The sequence below is a fragment of the Macrobrachium nipponense genome, chromosome 35, assembly GCF_015104395.2.
Source record: "Macrobrachium nipponense isolate FS-2020 chromosome 35, ASM1510439v2, whole genome shotgun sequence".
Classification (NCBI taxonomy): domain Eukaryota; kingdom Metazoa; phylum Arthropoda; class Malacostraca; order Decapoda; family Palaemonidae; genus Macrobrachium; species Macrobrachium nipponense.
The window spans coordinates 5,036,195-5,058,631 of NC_061096.1; the positions used below are offsets into that span (position 1 = coordinate 5,036,195).

Here is a 22,437-nt window from a genome sequence, read left to right on the forward strand (position 1 = left end):
TTACTCCATCTTGTACTGACAAACATTCCCCAGTGACCTTGTAACTTGTAATTTTCTTTGTCTGTCTCATCTAGCTCTGGTCCAAATTTAATAAAAACCCAGATTTCCTGGAAAAGGAAATTGAATTATTCTGTAAGCAGCTGTCATCTTGAGAAAACAATTCATAAAGCGAACGTTATCTTGTACCGTCCCCCCTCAAAACAAGACCAGAGAGATGCCCAACAATGAAATAAAAGTCCCACACCTGGACAGGATTAAGACACTGAAACGTACACTTTAAAAATCTAAGCTTTTTGCTTTTATCTACCTAAATACCTTAGGTAAATCCCTGATTAACATCCAAAGAAAGCCAATCCCCAAAGGCACAGGATCATACAAAATCCCATGCCTTGACTGTGACCAATTTTACATTGGTCTTACAGGTAAAACACTCCCTCAGAGATTCAAACAACATAAATGTTCAGTTAGATATGGACAACAAAGTTCAGCTATTTTCAACCACATAAATAACCATAATCACAGAATAACTGGAATTTGTCACATAAATTTATTGCAGCAATTGTTGGTTCAAAAGCCAGATGGTAGAATCACTTTTGATTAAACAAAGAAACACAATGAATCTTTCAAAAGGATTGAGGGACTCAGATATTAAGATAAAATCTTCTTCCAGCCAGGAAAACTGAAGATAAAGAGAAATTGTCAACTGGGCGACTTTTTCTTCAACTTTTCTCATAATTACCTGCTTGAAGAGAGAGACAGTTTGGTTTCTGAAATATATTATTCACTTTATATTTTGGGGTTTATATTCATATATATATATATATATATATATATATATATATATATATATATATATATATATATATATATATATATATATATATATATATATATATATACATATATATATTTTGGGGTTTATATAAAAGGCCCATAAAACACTATTTGAACATTGTAACCATATATTTCGAGCACATCCTTCTGTGCTCCTGATCACAGGTAAAATATGGACATAGGATGTCTTACAAGAGTATATATACAAAACATATGTAGGCGCGGCAGTAAGTCTGTATTGATGACCCAGGAAGGATGGGAATTAGACTATTCCCTGGTGTCTTCTAGCTTCATTAACTCCCGTCTGATGTTCTTGGACACTTGTTTGAGAAGTGGCCTAATGATTACCTCGTCGATGTCATCCGATTTCCAGTGTCCCCCTGACAGGTTCATATTGTTGGTTTGAATGATGATAGCAGATTCCAGCACCTTCCTTTTGTACGGACAGCTACTTTTGACAACCAGAGAACAAAATAGTTATGCGTTCACTATATACAGGAAACCCACTTTGGCTGTTTCATATAATCATTTCTTAAGTCACCACGATGTATCCGCAAAGTTCATGGTCTGGTGCAACCTATTCCTCAGGGGTCTTAGAATATGTGCAAATGGGTACGTAGATAAAGAATTCAACACGATCCGCCAATACCTAATGCAATTGCTTTACCTATCATACATTTTCGAGAAGGCTATTAATAAAGTGAATATGAATACAATATACAATAGAGGTCACGCTCACAACGTGCAAATAGATTTCAACAGTAAAATAAAACTTCCTTACGATGAAAACATCCAAAAAGGTACAGAACACCTGAGGTCTAATAATCATTTCATTTTCCATTATCCCAAATCGATCGGGAGTTCACTCATTAAAGTATACTTAAATAAAAGTGGAGAAGAAGCCGAAGTTTACAAGATACCGTGTAGCAATTGTCATGAGATTTACGTTGGGGAAACTAGTAGATCCATCTCGTAAAGATTAGCAGTGCCTAAATGATCAGGGCATCAGAGAACTCGGGTATTTTTCTACATATTAGGGACAAAGGCCATACTATTAACTGGAGTGGGGCGGAGCTGACTTTCAAAAGTAGCTGTCCGTACAAGTAGAGAACGCTGGAATCTGCTAGCATCAATCAAGCCAACAATATGAGGACATTGGAAATCCGACGACATCGACGAACTAATCCTTAAGCCGCTCCTCAAGCAGGTCTCCAAGATCATCAGTCAGACCACCGGACGAGTCGCCAGACGAGAGTTAATGAAGCCAGAAATCACCAGAGAATAGTTTAATTCCCATCCTTCCCGGGTCACCAATAGAGACTTACTGCCACTCCTTCATATGTTTTGTATATATACTCTTGTAAGATATCTTAGGTCCATATTTTACCAGTGATCAGGAGCACAGAAGGAAGTGCTCGAAATATATGGTTGCAACGTTCAAATAGTGTTTTATGGGCCTTTTATCTTCATATATATATGTGTGTGTGTATTTTTTATTTATATATGTATATGTATACATATATGCATGTTAAAAAAGGAGCGGGTGCAGGAACGCTGGCAGATTCAAAGAACGTTTCAAGACCCTTTGCATTATCATCAAAACATTAAGCAAATACGTGAAAATATATGCACTAATAACACTTGAAAATCATTAAAAAACACACGGAATTAAAATTATATTAACATATATTAGATGTTAAGCAAAATCACAAACATACTTTCAAAAAAAGTTTAAAATATCTCACTAAAACTTAAGCGCTAAAGCACATAAATTATACATGAAAGAACGCATTTTAAAATAGTGCAAAATTTGTTTAGATATTAACAACACCAATAAATAAAATCCAGACACATTTGCGAGAAAAATAATCTTTCAGAGCAAGAGTAAAAAACACATTAAAATTCAAATTAACCTACAGACAAGAGAACCGAAAGTATCAACAACCAAACTAGGCAATTAGCAGTGGAACAGTCGTAATTTAGTAATTAAGAGAAGGAACTTTCAATTTGATATTAAGGCTTTCAATTATAAGCAAATCTGATATTTCTTTTGTCTGGCCTTTAGTTTTGAGATAATCAGATAGGATGCTTACAACTGTGAAACAATTAAGTATGATTATTTTAAAACTAAAGACCAAGCAAAAGATACATCAGAACTGGGTATACTTGAAAGCCTTAATATCAAATAGAAAGTTCCTTCTCTTAATCACCAAACTACGGCTGTTCCACTGTTTATTGCCTAGTTTGGTTTTGGTTGTATATATATATATATATAGAGTATATATATATATATAGAAAATATATATATATATATATATATAATATATATATATATATATATATAGTTATAATATAATATATATATATAAATATGATATATATATTTAGATATATAATATATATATAATATAGATATATATATATATATATATATATATATATATATATAGAATATAATATATATATATATATATATTTATATATATATATATTATATATATATATATTATATATATATATATATATATATATATATATATATATGATATATATATATATACATATATTATATAAATATTATATATATATATATATAATATGTAAGTATAGTATATACAGGAAGGTTGGGGCATCTGGAACGCCGTAGATTCAATATAAATAGGATGGAAAAAAGTCACCATCGCATTATCTTTATATTTTCCAAATTTTTGAGACTTTGAGTCTCATATTAAGGGCTGTATATTATACAAAATATACAAATTAAAACAAGACTCAGTATTTATATCTGTTATAAAAGTGAAACAACTTGAAATTTAAATATTCTAAAAAATAAAACAAAAAGTGAAGAATGCTTCAATCAGTACCTATCTCTGTTGGAGTTAAAATCCGAGTGACGTTCTCTAGTTTGGAAAGGAGGAAGTCAACTATGCTATAAACAAAACTGTGGAAGGGGTCTGACCATTTAATGGGGGCACAAGCTGTTTAATTGTAAACGATTCCAAAACAGAGAGAGAACAGTCATTGGGTGCTTGGGCAATGATGTGGAAATCCTTATATAAAAATGAGGTCTTACATTAATTGCAATGTTCTCGTTTGTTAGAGAATTCTTTGGTTTTCAAAGTACATCCGGTATGGTGACTGACTCCGAGATGAGAATCGATTCTAACTTTGAGCAATCTTTTGGTGGCTCCCACGTATTTCCCGATTTTACATTTCGGGCAAATAAACCAATAAACCACCAAAGATCGCATCAAAGCCAGAGGTTTATCTTTGAGGGAGAACAAAAAACCCATAGTTTTAGGATTTTTATCTATTAACTTGAGATGCACAGCCGGAAAAAGTATTCTGCATTACTTTTTGTATTTGTAGCTTAAATACGTTCGAATGAATAAGAGGAATAGGGGCATACATTGATAATTTAGGTACACTCGGCAAGGAAACTTAAGATACAGTTTTTTTAAATCTTCGGACACATAGCTATTGTTCAATAATCCCACACCTGGCAACTTTTGAAAGGGGGCGGAGCTTCAAAATTATAGCTTTTGTTGCTTTCTAGATTTCCATCAACTTTACACCATAAAGATTCTGTTGAGGTCCTATAACCATTTATACTTGAATCATTGAATGTAGAAACAGGCTCTATATTATTCGTTAATGTTGGTTTGGTAACGTCAGTTCAGGGTAGAATATCGATCATCCTTTTTAAAAACCTACTGTGAAACCTTATTTGATGTTTGACACTAAACTGACGTAAAATTCATACGTAATCAAAGACGGATCTTAAACAATGAGAGAAAGGGTTTTAAAATTTGGGCAGTACTTGTGGAAATCGTGAGGAACATTACAATAAAGACTGAAATATTATGACAATAGAGAGAGAGCGCACAAGCATAGGCCTATCGATTCATTATATTTGCTTTGAGAGGTTAAGTGATAATATTTTTTCAAATGTTTCAAAAGTGGAGAGAGAGAGAGAGAGAGAGAGAGAGAGAGAGAGAGAGCGCAAGCATAGGCCTATCTATAGAGATACTTAATTCATTATATTTACTTTGAGAGATTGTGGGATAATATTTTTTCAAATGTGTTTCAAAAGTGGAGAGAGAGAGAGAGAGAGAGAGAGAGAGAGAGAGAGAGAGAAGAGCAAAATCTGCTCATGTGAAAGCTTAGGCCTATTTATAACTACTTAATTTCATTATATTTCCTTTGGGAGATTGAGTGTAAATAAATATATTTTTAAAGTATGTTTTAGAAGTGGAGAGAGAGAGAGAGAGAGAGAGAGAGAGAGAGAGAGAGAGAATGATAGTACTGGTGACGGACTTGTGACGGGGGAAAGGCAGAAGAAAATATAATGAATTAAGTATCTCTATCGATAGGCCTATGCTTGCGCGATATGATATGACTGCCAAGATCGTGCTACATTATGCTAGATAAAATTTGAAGGATCATAATATTCAAGTTAATTCTCTAAGAAATTCATACCCTAATCTTGATTACATTCGACAGTTGCCGTGGAAAATTTTAGACACCGTGCGGTCATTCTTGCTTTCTTGATATAGTCTTTACTTTTGAAAATCAGGTTTCATCCACAAATCATTCACGAAAAAAGCTGTGTTAAGTAAAAATATTTATTACCACAAATATCTCAATATGTATTGCACAGACAATAAAAGTTTTATATCGTGGGAGATCTTTCAGCCTCGTGGCAAAGAAATGCAGTTGTGTAGGCCTGTAGGCTACTACGAACTGCTTTGTAATGGGAGCATATAGCCAGAAAATCTTTGAGCTAACATGCTACTTAAACCTTGATTAAGATTCATGTTTAAAGACAGTAGCTTTGTAAACAGCAACCAGCATTCGATCCATGTCAACGTCAAAGTAATCAAAGTGTGAAATCCGTTACGTTAGCCAGTATCCAGTGACTTGCGCTTTCCCGCTCGAAGTTCTAGGGCTCCTCCACATCATAGAAAACGCTCTTGCGGATGCAACTAGATTTGCTCAACCTACCTTAGCCTTAGCAACTTTGGCTGCCATTGACGTCAGCTAACATTAAACGCTTTGGAATACAAACATGAGTTTGTATAAGCTAAAAATAATTACATTCACCACTTACAATGATACAATAATATCCCCGTTCATGAAGGAAAACGAGTATATATTGTCGTCGTGATACATAGTACTACAATCAGAAATTCACATTCTATCTACCAGATCTCTATGAACAAATCCATCTGAGAAATTCCAATTACTTCGGACATATATCGTGTTTTTAAGTATCTGAACGATTTTGTTTTGCAGTTTTAACTTATATGATATAATTTGCAATGTATTTTCATATTCTAGATTAAATTTAGCGATATTATGTCTTTTCAGTCAAAACAAATGGGAAATTGGATGAACAAAAGCTAATGAAAACTGTATCTTCAGTTTTATTGTCGAGTGTACGATCGGTACAGATTGACGTGGCTGAAATTTGTTGCTTAAGAAGTTATTCAAATATTTAAAGAATAAGGCTGGAGGATACGAATTGTTTAGAAAAAACTGGACTAAAAATTGAATTTCGCTGTGGAAGTTATGCCAGCTGGAAGATAATGTATTAGCACTGTGTAATAGCGTGGAAATAGTATTTAGTTTAAATGTTAGGGAGTAACTGCTGTAGAAGTTAGTGCCTTGACCTGTGAACGTCGTTTTTCTAAGGACGCTCCTATCAAAACCATGTTCTTTCCAAGTAATTAAAACCTCTAAAAAAGACGTATATATATATATATATATATATATATATATATAAATCAGGCCGATACTTAGTAACGTGAACAAGATTTGGAATGTGAAAAACAGTACAGTGTCAATTGTTTCGAAAAGCTTAAAATCACTGGAACAGACGAGACAAGCTTACGCATCATAATATTACCGGCCGCATTGGCGAGATCGTGAGCGCGCAAATGACCTGGATTAAGTCGGAGTCATATGATCGTGACGACAGAAAAATGCAGTTACTTGAGTACATCAGTGCATGCGCTAAATAGGAGGTGTACACTCGACAAGAAAACTGAAGATACAGTTTTCATTAGCTTTCGTTCATCGAATTTCCCATTTGTTTTTACTGAAAAGACATAATATAGCTAAATTTAATCTAGAATATGAAAATACACTGCAAATTATATCATATTAGTTAAAACTGCAAAACAAATCCGTTCAGATACTTAAAAACACGATATATGTCCGAAGTAATTGGAATTTCTCAGATGGATTCGTTCATAGAGATCTAGTAGATAGAATGTGAATTTCTGATTGTAGTACTATGTATCACGACGACAATATATACTCGTTTTCCTTCATGAACGGGGATATTATTGTATCATTGTAAGTGGTGAATGTAATTATTTTTAGCTTATACAAACTCATGTTTGTATTCCAAAGCGTTTAATGTTAGCTGACGTCAATGGCAGCCAAAGTTGCTAAGGCTAAGGTAGGTTGAGCAAATCTAGTTGCATCCGCAAGAGCGTTTTCTATGATGTGGAGGAGCCCTAGAACTTCGAGCGGGAAAGCGCAAGTCACTGGATACTGGCTTACGTAACGGATTTCACACTTTGATTACTTTGACGTTGACATGGATCGAATGCTAGTTGCTGTTTACAAAGCTACCGTCTTTAAACATAAATCTTTATCAAGGTTAAAGTAGCATGTCAGCTCAAAGATGTTCTGGCTATATGCTCCCATTACAAAGCCGTTCGTAGTAGCCTACAGCCCTACACGACTGCATTTCTTTGCTGCGAGGCTGAACACATCAGCATTATTTGCACGATATAAAACTTTAATTGCCTGTGCAATACATATTGAGTTATTTGTGGTAATAACTATTTTTACTTAACACAGCTTTTTTCGGGAATTATTTGTGGATGAAACCCGATTTTCAAAAGTTCAGATTATATCAATAGAGCAGGAATGACCGCAGCCTGTGTCTAAAATTTTCCACGTTTTTTTATAATCTTTGAATGTTATGGCAACTGTCGAATGAAATCAAGATTAGGGTATGAATTTCTTAGAGAATTGACTTGAATATTATGATCCTTCAAATTTTATCTAGCATAGTGCAGCACGATCTTGGCAGTCATATCATCCCGTTTCCCAGGTATCTGTGCACCGACTCACCGCTCTTTATTCTACCTTTCCCCGTCACAAGTCCGTCACCAATACTATAATTTCTTCCTCTCTCTCTCTCTCTCTCCACTTCTAAAACATACTTTAAAAATATATATTACCACTCAATCTCCCAAAGAAAATATAATGAAATTAAGTAGTTATAAATAGGCTAAGCTTTCACGTAAGCAGATTTTGTTCTCTCTCTCTCTCTCTCTCTCTCTCTCTCTCTCTCTCTCTCTCTCTCTCTCTCTTTTAAAACATTTAAAAAAATATTATCACACAATCTTTCAAAGTAAATATAATGAATTAAGTATCTCTACAGATAGGCCTATGCTTGTGCGCTCTCTCTCTCTCTCTCTCTCTCTCTCTCTCTCTCTCTCTCTCTCTCTCTCTCTTTTAAAACATTTGAAAAAATATTATCACTCAATCTTTCAAAGTAAATATAATGAATTAAGTATCTCTATAGATAGGGCTATTCTCTCTCTCTCTCTCTCTCTCTCTCTCTCTCTCTCTCTCTCCCCCACTTTTGAAACATTTGAAAAAAATATTGTCACTTAATCTCTCAAAGTAAATATAATGAATTAAGTACTCTATCGATAGGCGTATGCTTGCGCGCTCTCTCTCTATCGTCATATTTCATTCTTTACTGTATTGTTCCTCACGATTTCCACAAGTATTGCCCAAATTTTAAAACACTTTCTCTCATTGTTTAAGATCCGTCATCAATTACGCATGAATGTTACGTCAGTTTAGTGTCAAACATTACTTATAAATAAGGTTTCACAGTAGGTTTTAAAAAAGGATGATCAATATTTACCCTGAACTGACGTTACCAAACCAGCATTAACGAATAATATAGAGCCTGTTTCTACATTCAAGTATAAATTATTAAAGGACCTCTACAGAATCTTTATGGTGTAAAGTTAATGGAAATCTAGAAAGCAACAAACGCTATAATTTTGAAGCTCCTCCCCCTTTCAAGAGTTGCCAGGTGTGGCATTATTGAACAATAGCTACATGTCCGAAGATTTAAAAAAACTGTATCTTAAGTTTCCTTGCTGAGTGTACATGAGATACGGGAAAACGCACGCTCATCGGAATCATGAATAGACTAGCGTGCGTGCATTCGTACATCCATTATCATGTATAAGTTCATACGTCTGTTAGAGCAAATGAATGGAATATAACCTTCTAAGTAGTGATTTATGGGATCATTAGACAAGAACTTTTAGTGGTGATTGGAAGCTTTCTGAAGGCGCCAGAAGGTCCATCAATTAAGGAAGAGTGCTAAGATACAGAACATCTAAAACAGTCACAGTTATTTCAGATGCTTTGAGAAGGGAAGTGCGGTGCGACACTTAACATTATTAATGAAATTTAATATTACCATTTTTTATAATTGTGGTTTCTTTTACAGATGGATTTGGTTTGTCACTATCGAAAATGAATTCTCTAATGACAATTTATTTGAGAAAAACTGATGGGTTTCTTTGACAGTGAGAATGGTGATAGTTCTATTTAATATAACTGTGCAGAACAGCAATGGTGTCTCATGTTTTGGGGATTTTGAATTCACTTTATTTCATTTTTCATGGTAGATATTTAGGGGAAATAAAGAATATTTGTTATCTCTTAGAATTTGAATTAGAACCTAGAATCAATATCTGATTTCAGCTACGCTGAGAGAGCAGGCAATGGGAATATCGAATTCAGGTCTTGTTACCAGTTAGGAATTCTCTCCTTTTAGTTAAACAGAGTCATTTGAGATCGTAACATATATATATATATATATATATGTATGTATGTATGTATGTATGTGTGTGTGTATACATAGAGAGAGACAGAGGCAAAGATACGGCTTTCTCAAGTTACGATCGTTTTCCTGTCATTCCGGTTGAATTTTTCTCAAGACAGTGGTCAACCGTCCTAATATTACTTGGCATAGAAAACAAAACTCTATTAATCCAGTTTTATATTTACATTCGATTTACATTTAATTTTTTTTTATTTTTCTTTCCACGAAGGTATAGGGAATAAGAGGAATACAAAAATCGTATATTTCTAGCCTTTTGACCAAGACAAGTTTTTTTCACATCTAATAATCTTGCTTACCAAGGTAACAGTGAATTTGAGCACTCGCGCGCGCGCGCGCACACACACACAAACACACAAATACACACACACATATGTATATATATGTGTGTGTATATATGTGCGTGTGTGTGTTGTGTATTGAGAAAAACATAGAGGCTGACCGATGCTTATAACTTGCCAGCTGAAGAGATCCCTGGTTCAGTCGTCGGACAGCCCTGTCGAGTATCGGGTGTCTCATACTGCCTGGCTCAGGGAAGAGAGTCATCCTGTCCTGCCAAAGATAGTTCAACGCATTTCAGATGTTACTGGTTTGTACACGACTCAGGGACCTCTCAATAACACAGCTGCTGAAGATTTACAGGTGAGTTGTAGCTGGTTATTTTTTTTTTATTGGTCATCATGTTGTGGACAGATCTCCTTGTTTAATTTCATTTATTTACTCTCCCTGGTTTTTTATTTATAATTTTTATATTGACATTATAATTCAGTTACTTATGGTAAACCATGATACGGACAAAGTTTACTTTTCAGTTACTGAAACTGCAGATTCAAGTTCTCCTCTGAAAAATATTATTGTACTGAATAGCAGAACTTAACAACCCCTTTCGCTCTGCAGACCGTAATTATACAAGTTACAGAAAACATTATCTTGATGTAAATGAAATGCTCCTCAATTGCCATCATATTAGAGGGAAATAGAGAATACAAACTACTCTGGAAGAATTCTGTGTTATTGGTAAATGATTCTACTTTTTAAGGTAATAGTTCATAATATATGTGAGTACCTGGAAAATTATCATAAGAGAGAAGGATCAAGAAGATTTATGTAAGGTGATCAGCAATACAGAGTTAAAACAACGACATTATTTTATTCTGATGGTTTACAAACTACTTCACACTTTAGATGATTACTCCTTTAACTGGAAAATTGTTTTCATCCCCTCTATCTATAGGCTTTCCAACAAATCAGCTTTCTTCCTGTCTGTTTTAAACTTGTCCTGTCATTCAAGGGGTCCCCCAGATAGGCACCTCCTTACATCCGTCAAGTAACCTTGTTTTTTCGTCTCTCTGGCAAATCCCATTTTCCTTTCAGACAGATTTCTGCAAATGTCCTCACCTTTATTCCGACAGGGATCCTTTGCACATAGTGCTATAAATCACTCCTATCATTAATTATCTTGATCCCTACAGTGACCTCCAGCGTTTGCCCATCACCCATATTATGACTTCTTGCTTTCCCATCTGTTACAACCCTTGGGAATTGTTACAACCCTTGGGGTTGTTATAAAGTTCTTATTATAATTGTTGTCAGTAATAAATGTAACTCAGTGCTAAAGGTCAGCGGAAACAAACACTCAAGAAAACTTTTCAATATTTAATACTTAACAATTACAAAATTTAGATCAACCTTGTCAGATATGACAAATACCATACCTTGATAACAAGGAAGGACAAATACCAGTCCTTAGAATTACACTGGATTCCCTAAAACTAAGAAGCTAAGTCCTAACAAAGACAGGAGAAATAACAGTTATTAATAATAAACTTGTTTGGATCCAACAATTTTGCTGGCCAGACCAAAAATTACCCTAATACTAATTCCAAGAAAGAAGGAAGACAGAGTAAATAAAACAGGATAACCATTATAAATCCTACCTATCAACACAAAACTAAGCACACAAAACCTTGTCTATAATAAACGTACTGGATAAAGTTATATAGTCCCGACGCAAATATGACAAAATATATATATGTATATTATATAAGATTAAATAATACAAAGGATGTATAGTTCTTCTCACTTCAGTGGATGTATCAGAGGAGAGACAAAACTAGGGCCGTGATCCACTCGCCATAACAGCTATCAGGGCAGGTCCTGAACGCCAGAGTATAACCATAAAGGGAAAGCGATCCCAAACGAAAATCAGAGACACTGTCTTACCTGGCGTCAGCCTCCCTACAGGCCATCTCACGAGCTAGCAAGCTCCCAAAACCACAGCAGCTGATTGGAGACGGAAGTGCCAGAAGAAAGCGACGGCACCAATTCCCTGGGAATTCCTCCTCGTCAGGGAAAGGCAGGACTGGCTCAAGTCGCAGGTGACAGGAGCACCTGCGAGTCTCTACTCGAAGTACACAAGCCGCGGGTCGAGGCAGGAGACACTCGAGTCGCAGGTGACAAGAGAACCTGCAGACAACAGACCAAGGCGAGGATCCAAAGCGTAATCCAAAGAATCGTCGTCCAAATAAACTGCCAAATAATCGTCATCCAAAGTCCAAATCAGTATGCTGCTCAAGGTATGATATCAAGGGAGTGCTCAAGCCCGAACTGAACTCTGTCCGAGCACCAACGTCCAGACATCACCAAGACGCGTTCATAAACACTCGTATAGAAAAAGAAAAATAATCGTTAAAACGATAGTTCGATAATATAAACAAACGGGGAGGAGGCTCCTAACCACACTGAGAAACGTTAAATTAAGCATTTTACGCTAAACACTTAAAATAACCAGACAACGGACACTTAAATTTCAAAAATAAAATAAACAAATGCTCATACAAAACAAAGGCTATTCTGCCACAAAATGATTCTTAAAAACTAGTAATTAAACCTAGAAAAACAAGGCTGATCTAAATTCATAAAAGGCAAATAAAAATAATCTAGTCTTTTCTAATACCATCTCTGTATTCTATGTCATTTTGTAATTCATATTTCACTTTACCTCAGCTGATCTTGATGTCACTGTGCCACGTGATAGAATAATGGGAAGCAAGTTCGGCGGTGACCATTAACCCTTTTACTTCTCATAATGATATTTTACGTTAATTTCTGTTAACGTACTTTTTGAAGTATACCTTTCCGTGTCCAAAATTATTGTGCGAGGTCGCTCTAGAAAAGAGATAAACACTTGTAACCTTGTAACACAAACATACACTCATACTTTATATATATATATATATATATATATATATATATATATATATATATATGATATATATATATATTGATATTGCTATAATAAAGCCCACAAAAAGTTTTATAGTGTAAGTAACACGGAGAAAGAAAATTCTAAGAACATTCTCAGTTTTCCTTATTTTAATTAATCTGAAACCATTAAATCATTGTTAAAAGCCTTTAAGGTCTACCTTGTTTTTTCCTATAATAACACACTAAAAGGAATGTTAATAAAAAATTACCTCAGGGAAAGCAATAACATAATATATAAAATTCCATGAATGAACTGCCCCTCCTTTTATCTCGGACAGTCGAGCAACGGCATAAAAGTAAGATTAAAACAGCATAAATATTCTGTCAAAACTGGGAAAACATCTAATGCAATATTCGTTCATTTAAGTGAAAACAACCACCGGATAAATTGGATTGATAGTTCAGTAATTGCAAGATCAAAATATTCTTATCACGAAATCTTTTAGAATCTGCCACCCATTGTAATTTTAATATTAGTCGTGGCCTGTTTCATTTAGAACCCTTGTATTTGTAACATGTTTAAGAATGACCTCAAAGATATAATTACAGACTTAAATAAAAATTAGTTGCCTCAGAGATATTGTCTTTGTATATGTATGTTTAATATGTTTTGTGAATAAGTTTTTGTTTACCAAAGATCTGAATGTGGTCAGCTGTCGCCTTGTATAATCCTTTAATTGTCTTGTCCCTGTGTCTGAGCAGTTGGACTTAATCTTTTTGTTCTTAAATTGTACCCATGTTTATGCTTGTTTGGAAAGGTTACTCATTTTCCAGATGTGTTGGATTCTAGGTACTAATCTCCTTATAATCCCTATCTGTCAGTTATACTACTTTTCCTGTACTCTCAATTTCTCATGTAAGTCAGTTTGTCTGCTAAGTAAAGGACGTTGAGTCGAAAGATCTTGCAGAAACTCCATTGTTTATCTATCCTTAGTGGGTTATACCTATATTTATGGATTTATCACATTCCAAACTTTCGTGATTCAGTCATACATATATATAAAGTGTGTTTGTCTGTGTATACAGAGTATGTGTTTGTTACGAAATATCTAATAATTGCAGTTGTAGCATATGCCATATAAATAATTAGATAGTTTGCTAAACACCATTTTATTTTTTATCCCAGGTTTTAAGTTATGGCATCGGAGGCCACTATTTCGAGCACGAGGACTATTTCTGGAAAGGATATGCTGAAGAAACGGTAACTTGGAACCAAATATATTTTTGGAGATCATACAGATGAATTTAGATAAAGCGCATAAATCTGCAGAAATTGCTTTTGAGAGAGAGAGAGAGAGAGAGAGAGAGAGAGAGAGAGAGAGAGAGAAGGAGACGTGAGAGAGAGAGAAGAGAGACAGAGAGAAGGGAGTTTACGAGAGAGACGATGGGAGAGGAGATGAGAGGAGAGTTCCAAGCACCCTGCTATGTCTATCAAGCTACTTGCATCCAAATCTGCGAATGGAGGATTGACGGTTTCTACTATGGAGAACTATTTAGATTATTTTGCTGAGGTTTACACATATTCAATGTCTATTCAATTATTCAATTATTCAATTATTCAATGATAATGCAAGAAACACACCTCAGTCACCTAATTGCTATAATAAACTCAATGCACCGCTCAACACAAATATTATTTTTACTTTGCGACAAAACTTTTTAGGCAATATTTACTAATATCAGAAAAAATAGTAATTATTGTATAACTGAGAGGCTTAATGTAGCTCAGCTCTATATTCCTTAAATCCATTATGTATAGCTATCAAAATTTAAAAAAAAAAACAGCAATACTAACTGCAGTTTTCTTATATCAGTCTTGTATTATACCACTAGCACCGCATTCTCTGTTTTCTTCTCTGATCACTCTGATACTGAGAATGGCAGTATGAAGTAAATGAGAATTCATAGAAAAACACTGATCCCATGCGAAGTTTTTGCTTTTATAAATGAAATCACGTCTTTCAGTGGCCTTCGTTCAGCGAGAAGTACGACCACTACCCAAGTGGTGATCGCATGGCAACCTGGATGTTCTATGTAAGTTCAACACCACGTACATTACTTTCATCTTATAATTTTCATTTTTTCGGGAAGTGGGAACTTTTAACATAACTCATTTCCACATTTTTATTCATTTATACATATATTTACTTATTTGTCTATTTTTGTCGTCACTGCTTAAATGTAAAATCTTTATATATGTTTCCTCGTTTCATGCAATCGAAAATTTTCATTATGAATAAGTCTCCATTTAACTATTGCTATCCGAAGTGCTTATCGGTATTCTTTAGTAAAGTATATTACTGTTCGATTTCTGTAATTTTTTATCTGGAACTCTCATAAAATTTAAATCAGCACCCAATTAAGGCCCATCCTTAAAATGATGCTTGCTTTCCTGGTCCAAGAAACATTTTGCGTGAAGGTTTAAACCCATCCCGCGATAAACAAAAGTCATGCATAAAACATTAGCCTAACTAAGACTGGCCTTTTACTTCCTCCTCTTGCCCTGTCCTTATCCTTCCCCCTTGTAACTCTTATTTCGTTTCAAGCTCTCAGATGTGGAAGCCGGAGGGAGAACTGCATTTCCAAAAGCAGGAGTTTCGGTTGTCCCCGTAAAGGGCTCTGCAGTCTTTTGGTATAACATAAAGAAGAATGGAGTAGGAAACGCAATGTCTCAACATGGAGGGTGCCCCGTACTGCTTGGGCACAAATGGGGTAAGTCAGGATAAGCAGTGATTTTCGCTCTCGTTGATCATCCTCATCATCATGATCTATCAACCGGATTCCTAACACCTTAATCTAGTTTGTTTTCTCATACAGTATCGTTTGAGTGAAGCCAGCTACCATCATCGGCTTTTGTAGAAAACATTCAGGTTTCTTTTGATTTCCAACGCCAAAATAACTAAACGAATGTCCATCCACTTCAGTCTTCAGGTGTTAAAGATATCCTCTGCGTTAACATTTGCATCAGAAGTTGGTTTCATCTTTCCAAAATGATTCTACCATGACTAGCGGAATAATTCTGAGACAGACGTTGGCATCCAAGTTTGTTTGAGTTTACCCACTGGCTTTTGCATTTTCTTAATGATGATAGAAAAAATCAATTGCCCTTTGTTGTTCATGACAGTCATAAGCACCTCATCATTAACGTAAAATCCACATGGTCATTATTTTAGAATTTACTATCTCATTATGCTAATTTGACAGCCTAGTGTAAATTCTTTAGCCTCCAATTCTATCATGTTTTTCTCTGGGATTTCGTTATCTGGTAAAAACAGTATTGGAAGAAAAGCTAAAAGCTGTGGCGGCACATTTGGTTCTGAGATGATAGCATTAGCTTAGATCACAAATATTATTCTTTTAGTTACCATTTGAATCATTTTGATTATGGTTATTGCAAAGACAACAGCTGCCAGAGTATCCTGTTTTAATACAATAAATTATCCATATACGATTATCTTTCATCACTCTCAGTGGCCAACAAATGGATCCGGGAGAACTGGAATTTTCAGAGGCGTCCCTGCAGTCTGAACCCCGACGACTAATCTGTGCAGCAAGAAAAGTGACAAGTGAAACATTTCCATACGATTGGGATCTCACACCGGAAAGAGATTCGACGAGCCATCATCATCATCATTGAAAAGAACTGCGTAGTGATTGTCTATGGTATAATTTCACTTTGTTCAAGAGGCATTAAAGGAAATTCCATTAAAGTTTATATATTCATTACCTCTTTGGAGTTTATTAGAGCGTTGATATATACGATTTCAGTTAGTTTCATTTTTCATTCATCTATATTTCCCTATTTATGTTGTGATCCTGAAAGGTCTGTGATATTATGTTAAAGTTACTGAGTAATCGAAGAACGGTTTATATTTGTTTATTAAGAAATTTGATAGCAAAGCATTTTAAGATTCGTGTGGAATTGGTATCAAGCTCTTCGTGAGATGAAGAAAACTAGTGTGCACAGGGCGTCCAATTCGGTCTTGTTGATTAACTGAAACACTTTGCAATGTAGAAATATCGCTTATCTTAAGAAGATGATGGAGTTTTGATTAAAGCTATCACTATTTTGGCGTAGTAATTAGCTTAGAACTCATTCTTTAATGTGGAATAATGTTTAATAATGTTTAATGCAAATTATGCCTAATCTATTTGCTTCAAGAGTAAACAATGATAAGTAGATGTTTAGCTGAATATTAATTTCATAGTCTTTTAAAATTAAGTAGGTGACTTTTTGCTATATAACTTTTACACCTGAACTCTGATAACAATATAGAAAATTTTTTGAAAAATCATAGGATTATTAAGATTACTGTAACTAATTTAGTTTTTTGTTTTATATATATATTTATGTATATATATATATGTATATATATATATATATATATATATATATATACATATATGTGTGTGTGTGTAATTGAAAGAATTATGTGCATTAACACGAGTGATCTGGGTCTACTCTGTTGGTCACTCTGCCTGCGAACTATTGCTCACACGTAGAGTACGCCAGCGTTTTCATTACCCATTCCGACAATTACCCAGTTAAATAAAAAACAAGTATTTGATCAATTATCATTTATTAACAAAAAGAGAGAAAATAAAACAATATAAGAAATACATTTTTTATCTTGTGACCTGGTGTATTGTGACGCGATTAACGGTGGCAAAGCTCTAAATAGAGGTTCATTCAGTGTTAAGTCCATGTTGCTTCTAGGATCTGCTAATTGTCTGTTTTCAACGGCTTATTATGTGGCAGGTTCAAACCCCGCCCTGCGTTGGAATCAATTTAGAGTTATGTAAACCGAGTCTGAAATCCCGTTCGAGTTGTCTAAATCCGTACTGAAACCCCCCACGACTAATTTAGAACAAGGTTGAAATCCTTCTTGAGTAATCCAAACCAAGGTTGAAATCATTCTAGTGTAATCCAAACCAAGGTTGAAATCATTCTAGAGTAATCAAAACCAAGATGGAAATCATTCTAGAGTAATCCAACCCAGGGTTTAAATAATTCTGGAGTAATCACCACAGAATGATCTAAATCACCGCTGAAATAACTGCACAATGATGTAAACCAAAATTTGAAGTCACTCTAACTTAATCTAAACCAGGTTTAAAAGCACTCTTAAGTAATTAAAACAAGAGTGAAATCTCCAGAGAGGTAGTATATAAATCTGGCTCGAAATCAGTCACGAAAGGTCGAAGCCAAGGTTTGAATTAATTCCGTTCTACGGAAATTCTGCTATTTTACTTTTCTTCGCCGACATCAGTATGAAACTCAGGTGTGGCTTAACAAAGATTTTCAATGTTAGAAAGCGTGAGAAATTGCTCTCTGAAATGCCGACGAGCTCTTACAAAAGGCAAATAGGGTTGTCCTTAAAGGTGATTGTGTTCATTTTGTGAACTGTCATCACTTGACTATGGTTAAAACGGGGAAAAAAGATTATTTTGATTGAGTAATGGTGATTTTATTATCCATGTTTTTTCAGCAAATTATATATTGCGTACAGTGATCTTGGCTCCATTTACTTTTTGTCTGTTAAGATCCAAACTGGTGCAAAGGTGACCGAAGATTAAAAAGCAAATTTCTGTCAGAAGGTATCTACTATGTGTATTCTTTAAAATGTTGACCTGTTATACAAGGATAAAGTATCAACAATATGTCCCCAAAAGAAAGTTTTTATATACCGTAGTGCGATTTATTAATTCATATAGGTGCATGGATTGAAGGGACAGGTGAATCTCTGAAGCGTAAAACCTTACAGGTGTCCTATAGAAAAAAAAAATTGCTTGGAGAAGAATCAAACATGTTTTACACCCGCACCACTCCTCTCCCAGCTGGAGAAAGATCCCCAAAATGGAAGTCTGAGGTATTGTCTACTGAACCATCATATGTTGATTTTGTTCTTATGGACAGCAACTGCTTGTTCTGTGCTTTATCAGAATAGATAACACGAATCAGAATCCCGATAAGATAATTATCCTCACTGGGGTCTCACTTCGAAATCGATTCCGATAAGCAGGAGATTGGTAAAAACGTATGAACATCACTCGTTTGGACGCGATGCTGTTTGGTCAGATATTTGTACTTTTTTCTTACAAAATCTCAGCTCAATACGCCCAAGTCAACTACAAAAATTTCAATGTGGTTCTTAGTGTGTGAATGTCTCAATGATACGATTATAGAAGGTTTGGCGTGTGTTATCCTTCCATACTATTTGCATAAAATAATATATGCCTTTTATATACTATTTTCATATAATGGAGGTGAAAGTTAATCATAAGAAATTACCATGTACCGCATACAACATAAATAATATCGTTTGAAAATGAACGTTTGAAGAATGCAACTTAGTAGTGTTCATTATTATATGTCAAATGAGAGAGTTCTGAACTTGAAAGGGAGTAATATAAGTCTAGACTCTAGGGGTAGTGCAGTGACCCTGATCAGGTGAACGGGTTACGTCAAGGTTTACTTCATTTGGAGCGATTCCAACTTAGTTCAACCTCTATCTGGAATATTTTAGGAGAATGGTTGGACATGCTAGTCCTTTTTTGTGTGCTTAGTCCTTTTTTGTGTGATATTCAGAAAAAAAAGGGTTTATTTTAAATTCATTCACAACTTTGTAAGAAGGATTATTATTATTTCTACGACGGAATCGAAAGAACATTTCACTAAATCAGATTTAATAAGATTTTTAGGATTCTGCTCTGGGATGATGCTAATTTCTGGGTTTAGACAACACAATTACCTACTTATCATATGAAATTCTGGGATCTGACTGCTATAAGAGCAAGAAATCGTAAAAAAAGAAGAAAAGGCGATTTGTTACATGAGCCGAAGGTTTTTACTTTAAGGAATTGTAGTTAAACAAGTTAGGATAACTTTAAAATTACATGTATTCAAATTTACAAGATCAGAAGATAAAACTGAATACTAAGACGTAGCAGATCCTTGGGTAATAATCAGTACCAGGTTATGGGGAAGGCAGCCGCAATCAAGGTGAGAGAATTCCACAGCTAAAGGTCTCTCTGTAACGGAGAGGAGTACGAATTAAGGCCAGACAAGGCACAGGCATATTAAGCAAGGTCAAGGCAGTGCTCAGAAGGTGCCAAGAATTGCCTTAACATACGTCTTCCATGCAATAAAAGCACTTATTAAACGTTACACTGCCCTGGCAAAAGTGAGGCTGATATGAACAATGGCTCTTTGAAAGAGAGTCGAAGGTTTATCAAATAAATACGAAATCCACGTGACTGATTAAGAACATCTATACAGAACACATTACCTGGAAGTTGGGATGCCATAGCGTCGGAAGTAGGTTTGATGGAGGCCTAGATGAGGTAGGGCACACCGTAAAATTATACTTGGGATTCGACCATGTGGTACGATGTAATGGCGGAAAAGGGTTGTGGGAAGAAGGCTGTTGGAGAGATGTTTCCCTCTTCTTTCCAAAATTATCTCTACCTGTTTCCAGTTGCGGGTTTCATCTCTCCTCTTCCTTCCCATTTTCTAAGTCAAGGTGTTTCTCACTTGATAAAACTGGTTAGAAATAACTTACTTGACTCAGGTTTTTTTAAGTAATGGATTTCAGTTACTGCTATACGGAAAATGTCAAGCCAGGCGAAATCACAATGTGGTCTCGTTTATAAAGGAAATGGGATGCATCCAAAAGTGAGCGGTCAACAAAGGGAGCGCGTGAAATTGGTAATGCAGTTATTATCATGATCATGTGCTAATTCAATTAGATATTTAGGAGAAACGGGACTAAGAACGTCAAAACTGGAACAAACATCAGATTTTCTTTTTCTTTTTCTTTTTCTTATGAATGATTGCTTTGACGACAAAAATTCTGCGAACAGGTATGGAGATTTTGATGAGGCCAACGCATTTGGTATTGATATTGACAAACGAACAAATAAATTGCATAAGGTAATCGAGATCGTATGATAGTCAAAAGTCTTAAAACGAAAAGTCTTCAAGTTTCAGAAAGGTATAATTTTCTATCATCTCAGTCAATAACTACCTTATGGTATGCTTAAAGCTTCAGATAATGTCGGCTACAAACTAATAGAGGTTAAATCATGATCACCTTGAACTGTTCCGATATATTAGGCACATGAGTGATCACCATGACCATCCAAAAGCAGTGTGTTTCAAGTTTAGGCTGAAGAACTTGTTGTTAGACATGGAAATTGCGATAGTTGGTGATAACTGCAATGCTGCAACAGCTGATTAAACATCTTATGAATCTAACAGTAAACTTGAAGTAAGAAAAGCGTATGAGAGGGAGTTAGCCTTTAGATATATATTTAACAAAGTAAAGATTTAGGAATGTAGATTACGACTTCGAAAATGAAGTTTTAGATGAGGATGAAAGATTTCTCTGTACAAACAAGGAAATGAGAAAAAAAAAATCAGAGGGAATAAGTGAAGAGGCTCTAGATATATTGGTGGATATAGTGTAAAAAATATTTCCCTGAAATAGAAAAATTTAAGGAATAAACCTGATTCATGGATCGGATGCGTTAATCTGAGGGAGTCGTATACACGTGATTGTGCATTTTTTTCTGGTTTATTAATTATGTGAGAGATCTTTAATTCTATTATAGAAATCCTTGCAGGAGGAGAACATTGATTAAAAACGCTTTGCTCTAAAATAAAACGATCCGATGTGAAAGCTCCTGATAACGTAATAACCTTTTATGAAAAGATAACTGTATATTTTAAGACGAAATATTTCAGTAATCTATTAAATAAAACGCAGTAGTGGGGCAACTTGGAAAAAATTAAAATTTCAATTGGAGAAATCGAATAGGCGAAGGTTTTTTTTGTGTGAAACTTTTAGAGACTGACAGGATCCTGGCGATTTCTCCAATATCGATATTCACATGAACTATAATATTTCATGTCCAGAATCACTGGAAGGATATTTATTAAATCGCATTTCAAAGTGTAAAAAAGGCAATCATCTCTATGTTTACATCAGTAAATTGTCGCTTTGACCGGTTTGTGTGACGTCACAGATTATGGTCAGTTACATTAAAATACACCAGACCTGTGCATGGTAATTCCTGTTGTTTCTATGTCGTGCATCTAACGTTCTTTAGAGATATCTGGTTCTCATGCCCTGGTCTTGTGCCGCAGTTAACACTCCTTCTCTTTCCTTCTTGAGTTCTCCTCTCTGTAGCTGTTGCCAGGTTCCATCTTTAATCTGTCTCATGTTTATTGTATCATTCCTCTCATCTGCTTGTCATTCTCCTGTCTCTGTATTATATTTCTGGGTCTTTGTCTACTTTTATCAACCCTTCTTCCCATGTACTCCTTAGCCAATTGTCTTCATTGGTTTTCAGATATTGCCCCAGTGCTCTGCTCTCGATGT

General features: G+C 35.0%; 1 protein-coding gene across 1 annotated transcript in view; it reads left to right on the forward strand.

Moving 5' to 3' along the window:
* LOC135208179 (prolyl 4-hydroxylase subunit alpha-3-like) overlaps positions 1 to 17,357 on the forward strand; it is an 18,918-nt gene extending 1,561 nt beyond the window's left edge. The window contains exons 4-8 of the mRNA XM_064240314.1: positions 10,250 to 10,429; positions 14,181 to 14,255; positions 15,020 to 15,088; positions 15,601 to 15,766; positions 16,526 to 17,357. Coding sequence (XP_064096384.1) covers positions 10,250 to 10,429; positions 14,181 to 14,255; positions 15,020 to 15,088; positions 15,601 to 15,766; positions 16,526 to 16,596 — 561 coding nt within the window. The 3' untranslated portion in view covers positions 16,597 to 17,357. The remainder of the gene's footprint in view (positions 1 to 10,249; positions 10,430 to 14,180; positions 14,256 to 15,019; positions 15,089 to 15,600; positions 15,767 to 16,525) is intronic.
* Positions 17,358 to 22,437: the final 5,080 nt, after the last annotated feature.